The 7,672-nt window shown below is 42.1% G+C and overlaps 2 protein-coding genes across 2 annotated transcripts; one reads left to right on the forward strand and one right to left on the reverse strand.

Moving 5' to 3' along the window:
• The first annotated feature begins 212 nt into the window (after nucleotides 1-212).
• Nucleotides 213-2,706, forward strand: coa5 (cytochrome C oxidase assembly factor 5). The gene is made up of 3 exons (XM_030757650.1): nucleotides 213-443; nucleotides 2,255-2,338; nucleotides 2,564-2,706. The coding sequence occupies exons 1-3, from the start codon at nucleotides 342-344 to the stop codon at nucleotides 2,603-2,605; spliced, it is 228 nt and encodes a 75-aa protein (XP_030613510.1). The 5' UTR covers nucleotides 213-341; the 3' UTR covers nucleotides 2,606-2,706.
• A 427-nt stretch (nucleotides 2,707-3,133) lies between these two features.
• LOC115800352 (inosine-uridine preferring nucleoside hydrolase) lies at nucleotides 3,134-7,649 on the reverse strand. The gene is made up of 7 exons (XM_030757648.1): nucleotides 7,465-7,649; nucleotides 7,240-7,313; nucleotides 6,960-7,146; nucleotides 5,210-5,392; nucleotides 4,102-4,213; nucleotides 3,630-3,766; nucleotides 3,134-3,519 (listed from the first exon to the last, which is right to left on the reverse strand). The coding sequence occupies exons 3-7, from the start codon at nucleotides 7,137-7,139 to the stop codon at nucleotides 3,172-3,174; spliced, it is 960 nt and encodes a 319-aa protein (XP_030613508.1). The 5' UTR covers nucleotides 7,140-7,146; nucleotides 7,240-7,313; nucleotides 7,465-7,649; the 3' UTR covers nucleotides 3,134-3,171.
• Nucleotides 7,650-7,672: the final 23 nt, after the last annotated feature.

Here is a 7,672-nt window from a genome sequence, read left to right on the forward strand (position 1 = left end):
TCTGCATTACCGGGTTTTATTAAATAAATGTTAAATGAGCCGAGAGCACAGCAAACCTCCGGAAAACTTTGCAGACATGACCACAAAATTCAGCCTGTTAACTTTCCACAAGTAGATGATTTCATCACATACAAACAAACCATACTAGAAAAACTACAACTTTTCCCAGCATGCACGTGTTTCCACTAAGTACTTCCGCTTTCCCATCATGCCATTTCAGAAAAATGGTAGCTTACAGCTTTCATATTAACATCGGACTGTCAGTGCTATGAACTAGCTGCTTTTCGCACTTGTTAGTTAACTAGTACGGTGATACTGGTGTTAAGAGTGAATTCCGAACAATGCCGAAATATTACGAAGATAAAGAGGAGGATACCAGAGCATGCGCGGGCATCAGAGAAGACTTTAAGGCATGTCTCCTTCAGCACGACTGCGTTGTTAAGGTAGGTTAGTGTACACTGGCTGTGCGTGTTAAGCTTAAACCCTAAGCAGTCATTTCTGTGACAACTAAAGCACGGTCTGGAGTTAAAAAAACAAAACACAATAAAGCGAAGGAAAGATGCTCGTAAAAGAGCAGTGTTGGGGATAGCATGCTTTGTAGCTCTCCCAGGCTGCAGTATATTGACAGTGCTTCGGTCTATACTGTCAAAAACTGTAGGACTTACATACGAGCCGAGCTTGATTTCTTCTTTCAATCGATGGGCCGCACTTATTTACCTCACAGCTCTCATATGAACGCCATCGTTTTGCTCGAAGTTATCAAATTTTGCCATCAACGAGAGTTGGCACTACTTTAGCCAAGTCACCGCTGAGTCTCCACAAACTTTTTTTTTTTCCTCTCCATTTCTTTAACTGCGAAACATGCGAAGGACTTGGGAAAAGCGTTATTTATATATCGCCAGTGCACAGCAGTCGCCTCAAGGCACTTTATACTGTAAGGCAGGGGTGCCCAAACTCGGCCGTGGTGTGTGTAAGTGGAAAAGAAATGCTCAGTCCTGCAGCAGTCTGAGAACGAAGAGGTCTGTTAGGATAATACGGTATTGTGAGGTCTTTCAGATATGATGAGGCCTGTTTATTCAAGACTTTGTATGTGAGGAGAAGGATTTAACAGGGACCCAATGAAGAAACTCCAATATGGGAGAAATATGATGTTTCACTGTAGCATTTTGGATCAACTGAATGCTTTTTAAGGGAGTGTTTAGGACAACTCTATAATAATAAATTACAATAGCCCAGCCTAGAAGTAATAAATGCATGAACTAGGATTTCAGCATCACTCTGAGACTGAATGTCTGTGTAGATTCTCAGTCATCCAGGTCATAGTAGTCTCTGGAGCTTGAAAAAGGCGACTGGACTTCTTTTTGTTTCTTGAAGACGTTTCACCTCTCATCCGAAAGGCTTCTTCAGTTCTCAACCAAATGGTGGAGAGACCCAGGTATTTAAACCCCTGTGGGCATAGTCCCCTGGAGGTGGTTATGACCCTCTATTGACCCTCCAGGGGACTATGCCCACAGGGGTTTAAATACCTGGGTCTCTCCACCATTTGGTTGAGAACTGAAGAAGCCTTTCGGATGAGAGGTGAAACGTCTTCAAGAAACAAAAAGAAGTCCAGTCGCCTTTTTCAAGCTCCAGAGACTCTGAGACTGAATGTTCCTACTTTTTAGAGATAGTTTGCAGATGACAGAAAGCAGTCCTGCATATTTGCTTAACCCTTTAACAATCCTGGATTTTTTTTTTGGGCCTGGATGTGAGGCCTAGTCTTGTTAAAGGTTTAATACAGGCCAAGGTGATGCCATCCAGAGCAAGTATCTGGTTAGACACCGTGTTTCTGATATTTTTAGGGCCAAATCTGATGGTGAGATGATGAAGATGACTAACAATGATGTGGGACTCCAAAAAAAAGAACCTTAGATACTTCCCTCTGTCTTCTTATTGTGTTGTTTCATGCATACCATATTCAAAATGATTACTTCATTACAATGGCTGTAAACTTAAATAAATATCTGAGGTTAGGTGGTCATGTTATGCACTCATGAGACATAAAGATCCAGTGCCCAATGAAGTGCCCCTGGTTTCAGTTATTCTTGTGTTTATATACATATCTATATGAATATAATGTGCATTTTACTAATAGGAAGGGCCAAATGTATTAACTGGTTTCTTATTTTCTCCAATCTCATTGTACATCATTTTCTACAATCTCATTGTACATCCTGTATAATGACAATAAAGGCATTCTATTCTATTTTATTAGGAGGGAAAGATGCCCAGTGAGTGTCTAAAGGAGGGCCACTGCAAAGCCCTGCAGACGTCCTTCTTTGAGTGCAAGAGATCAATGGTGAGTTTTAGTATTTATTAAACTGCAGTCATTAACAGATTAGTGCAGCAAAAAACAAAACAGCCGACTGGCCATCAGGACAAGAGAACATCATCTTCCTATTTTCTGATAGGTGCTTAAAGTCTTTTTCCCACAGAGACCTAAGCTTAACAAAACAAAAATTTGGTAGAAAGCAAATGACTGTTTCAATTAAAAAAAGAGTTAATGTCTGTCTTCTGTTTACAGCTGGACACAAGGTCGAGATTCAGAGGAAGGAAAGGTAACTGAGGAACCAGGTGAATGCTGATGGAGCTTTAGGGTTCAAGCAGCTCCAAGTATGTGTAATGATGCCCAGTGAATGATCAGCATTACAAAGACCTGCTGGAGACACGTTGAGAATGATGGTAACACTGACAGAAAAAAGGATTGCCAACTTATCTGCTAAATGCAGGACTGGAAAAAACAAACTTCTGAACAATGGGAGGTTTGACTTATTGGGAAAAAAAAATGCTGGATGAATGTGTGCGTTGTGTGCAGTGAAACACAAACAGTTGTAATAAAATAATTGAAATGCACCAGAGTTTCTATTAGAAAGCTTACTGAAATCTTTAATCAATATCAAACATATATACCAGGGATCCTCAAATCCAGGCCTCGAGGTCCGGTGTCCTGCAGCTTTTAGATGTGTCCCTGATCCAACACACCTGATTCAAATGGCTGAATTACCTTCTCAGCATATTATCAGGTTCTCCAGAGTCCTGCTAATGACTTTTATATTTGATCAGCTGACTCTAAGGGGATCAGTTGGAAATTCCTTCAAGATTTGGTTGATTTCAAATGGAGTGAGCGAGCTGTTACTGTAAAGCTGCCATCATCATCTGCTTGAACTTCTCCAAGTCCACCTTCTTCATTAGAAAAACCTTGCGAGCATTCTTCAGGAAACCCACAGTGTCCACTATCATCATGCCTCTGGTGTGGGTGCCTGTCAACTCCACGCTAACTGGATAATAGTCGCTTTCTATGATGAACGAATCATCTATGGCTGCGGCCACGGCGTACGAGTCGCAGGAAATGAAACCCGAACCAGCGACGAACTCTTTCTGGAAGTGTTCAGTTTGTGATATCTCGTAGCTGTAGCGGAAGATTTTTTTCATGAAGTGAGCTTTACTGGTTTCCTGCGCCAACCACTCATCGCAGAACTCCTGTTGAAGTAAGAGCAGAGTGAACATGCAGGATTTTCTTTTTGGTTTCAGGATAAACATACAGCACGAATCTACTCGCATTTGCTAAAATGTGTAAAAGAAGTCATTACCCAGGACAGCATGCTGTGGCAGGTGAACTCCCAGCAAGCCAAGTAGGTGGGGCAGTGGTACTCGTTTAGCACGACGTATGCAGCCTCTGGATCTGCAGTAAAATTAAACTCGCCACACACTGTAGTGTTTCCTCGGGCTGGATTACACACAATAGAAAGAATAATGAGAACTCCACAAAGATTACAATTCTGAAAAAAAGTGATTTACTATTTACTTAATTTGATTTGATATTCAGTTTAAACTGAAATACTCAAACTTAATGTTTGGTAATGAAAAACAACATTTAATGAGTGAGATTTTCAATCAATCAATTAATTGTTTCTGCTGTTAAAGCAGGTTCAGTAGATTTTTTTTTTTTTTTTAGTAATTTTTTCTGGAAATACACTGATTCCAGTGTGTAGTTCTTCTTCAATTGTTTTATTTTGTCCAGCCCTGCATGTACTTCATATAACACGACAGTGTTTTACTAACATTCAGTGTTGCCTCCCATAATGTAGAGGGCTTTGAGTTTGCTCGGCAGAGATGGATCCATCCTCATAGCCAGAGCCAAATTGGTGAGGGGTGCTGTGGCAGCCAGAGATACCTGGGAGAAGACACACAGACTGAAGATATGCGAGAAAAACATACACAGACACACAGCTCTTGACTGAAACATATTTATGTGATTTAAAAAAAAAAAAAAAAGTGTCCTTGTTTTATCAATGATATAGCGATGCCATGCATTTATTTTCCCTTGAGCACACAAAAACGAATGGAGCCAAGATATGTTCGAGAGTAAGAGGCGCCTCCGATGACGATTTAGCACCTAAAAAGGAAGCTACTTCAACAACCTCCAACAAAGCACACTATTTTGCAAAATATGCAAGAAAGAGGTGGAAACAACAAACTTGTTTCACCAATTGAGACAAAAACACACCATCGAACACAACCAGCATGTGAAGGAGACACTAGCAGCTGGTGATGTGCAACCCGAATCTAAAATGACTCAACCGAGCATCGCTGGAGCACTCGCTAGCTGCACTCCATACGACAGGAAGAACTGAGAGTGGATGGAAATTACTGATGCGGTTACATGTTGGAAAAGCAGGACTTTAAGCAGCTGGTTAAAAAGCTTGATCCAAGATACAACAGCTAGAAAATACTTCTCAATTTCATTCTGTGACAATACTGTGCAGCTCCTGCAGGAATACAAGGTTAAGTTACTGTAGTTACTTTCAAACTAAAGTGTTTAGGTTACACTTTTACTTAAAACACGCACAGAAAACACTACCTTGGCTACTTTTGTGCTTACATTTGATTCATGCTGTGTCACTATCATTGCACTATAATCCAGCTGACACTTTGTTTCAATAGATTACCACTTTGAATCAGTGAGTCTGTCATCAAGGATGGTAGCTCACTGGAAAAGGATGGAAAATGCCCTTCACCTTGTTTGCACTGATAAATGATGCTGCCTGCAAGCTGCAATCATTGATTACACATTCTGTATTTTATTTTTTGCAATAATGTAGCAAATTCCTTGAAATATCACAATATAACTGAGGCTGTAATCGCCCACCCCTGCTCTCTTATTTCTCACCTCTCCTGGGTTCTCGTTTACAATCCTGATTATAGCAGTCACCGCGTTTTCCTTCTGAACCAACTCCAGACCCGGAGCGTTGCAGTCCGGAGCGTCACCCAGGCCATCCTTCCCATGGAAGTGGCCCGCACTGATGCCGCTGTCACCAAGAATCGGCTTAGCAGCACCTTTAAACACTGGAATCTGCAGAAACATGCAAACACAACACCAGTTAGAATTCAGCTCTCTGTTTTTTTGGCAACAGTAACAGAGTTCTGTTACAAGCTTCAACATACTGTCAGACAGTGCTGTGTAGCTGTGAAAATCATGTGAAGTGGTTAATTTTCAGAGTTTATTACATCTTTTGTATGTATATGGCAGACCTATTACAACAAGAATGGAGTTCTAATTCCCTAACTTTTTGGTTTCAGTTTCCCCTCATCCCTCCCAGCAAAGGTAAAACAGTACTGTGAGTAATTTGCCTGCCATCAGAAACTCTCCGCCTTCTGACAGCATTCATTAGGTGGTAACCTCCTGCTCACACTGGAGCTGAGTGTGAAGTGCTGAGAGTGAGAATCAGCACCTCTAAGTCTAAGGCCATGGTTCTCAGCTGGAAAATTGTGGAGTGCCCACTATGGGTCAGGGACAAGTTGCTGCCCCAAGTGGAGGAGTTTAAGTATCTTGGTGTCTTGTTCACAAGAGAGTCATGGCAGAAGCGGGAGATTGACAGACGGGGGCTGCAGCTGCAGTGATGCGAACACTGCAGTGATGTGAACGCGGCACCAGTCTGTTGTGATAAAGAGAGAGCTGAGTGTAAAAGCACAGCTGTCAATTTACTGGTTGATCTATGTCCCCGCCCTTACCTATGGGCACGAGCTTTGGGTGATGACTAAAAGAACGAGATCGTGGATACAAGTGATGGAAATGAGCTTCCTCCGAAGGGTCACTGGCCTCTCCCTTAGAGATAGGGTGAGGAGTTGGGGCTCATAGTAAAGCCACTACTCCTCAACATCAAAAGAAGCCAGTTGAAGTGGTTTGGGTATCTGACAAGGATTTCTCCTGGGGGCCTCCAGACCTCGGTGTTCCCTCAGATAAGGAGGAGGTGACTGGGGAGAGAGAGGCCTGAGTTTCTCTGCTTAGGCTGCTGCCCCCTCAACCTAGCCCCGGATAAGTGGAAGGTGGATGAGAAAATGAACACCACACAGGAGCAATACATCAGTAACAGCTCCGCAACTGTGAGCCCAAAATGAGCAACCTTGCAGATTAAGCGGATTCATTAATAAAGCATCTTTGAAGCAGGCTAACCTGACGGTCTTCTGCTTTGCATCCGTACAGGCCACAAGAGCAGCCCGACTGTTTGTTCTTAGTGCAGAGGTACACTTTATTTATCTGGACTTTGGAAAAGGTACAAAGGTACATCTCCCTGTGGAAGGATTAATTTTACCACTCTCGCAAATCTGATTTCCATTGAGTGAGAGAAAGTGCTTTATGTTTAACAATATACATTAGTTTCTAAGCAGTGACTGTGTTTAATAACCGTAACATGTGAGATGCTTAATTTTATTTTCATTTTCAGAGAACTTCCAATTGTCCAGTGTCTGCATGGGGTCATGTGGCAGGAGGAACAACAGCTTGTTGTTCAGCTTTATAAACTGCGACCTCACTTGACTCATGAGGCAAGGAAATTCCAGCCAATGTCATGTTACTTTGTCGACTTTATCAAAACACGAGTGTGCAATTAGAGAACATCCCGCCTGGGGACTGCACCCACCTCCAAGCGATTGCAGGCTTGCAGGACTCGCAGCACGTTTTTACACACATTCTCCACTGAGGTGTTTCCGTGCACACAGGTGATGCCCACGACCTGCACATTTGGGGCGGCCAGGGCCATCATGATGGCCTGCGCATCGTCCACACCACAGTCCACATCCAGCAGCAGCTTCTTCCTCATCCTTAACCTTTAAGAACAGTTAGTTAAGTGTCTGGTTAAAATAAGCTGAAATAACACTGCCGTTACATTGTGATATGAAACAGAAACACATTATTTTCACCTAATGTCAGCTTCTCAGCCCGCAGATGGATAACATGCACAGACTGGAAACCACGAAGTTCAACCGGAAACAACCTTTGAACAGCAATAACACATGAAAAACTAAATGGGTAGCGAAGTGAGCGCATGGCAGCAAAAGTTAATATTTAATCTAATTTATGGTGTGATGACTAAAGTTCATAATCATGTATTAACGAACTTAAACACAACCTGTGGAAACAGTTACCTTAAATTTGTTCTACAAAGCGTTTTTTGTAGAAGAGAAATCCCAAAAATGACAGAATAACGAATAAACACGGTACAATAGATGCAAACAAGCAAAGAAAGATGGATTTGAGGCCAGGAGGAAAAAACTATTCAAGTTAATGTCCCATCTTTCCGCAAAGAGCCACACACCCTCCGATTCGCGGGTTTCTTCTTCTTCTTGTGAGTTT

The sequence above is a fragment of the Archocentrus centrarchus genome, chromosome 21 (genome assembly GCF_007364275.1).
Source record: "Archocentrus centrarchus isolate MPI-CPG fArcCen1 chromosome 21, fArcCen1, whole genome shotgun sequence".
Classification (NCBI taxonomy): Eukaryota; Metazoa; Chordata; class Actinopteri; order Cichliformes; family Cichlidae; genus Archocentrus; species Archocentrus centrarchus.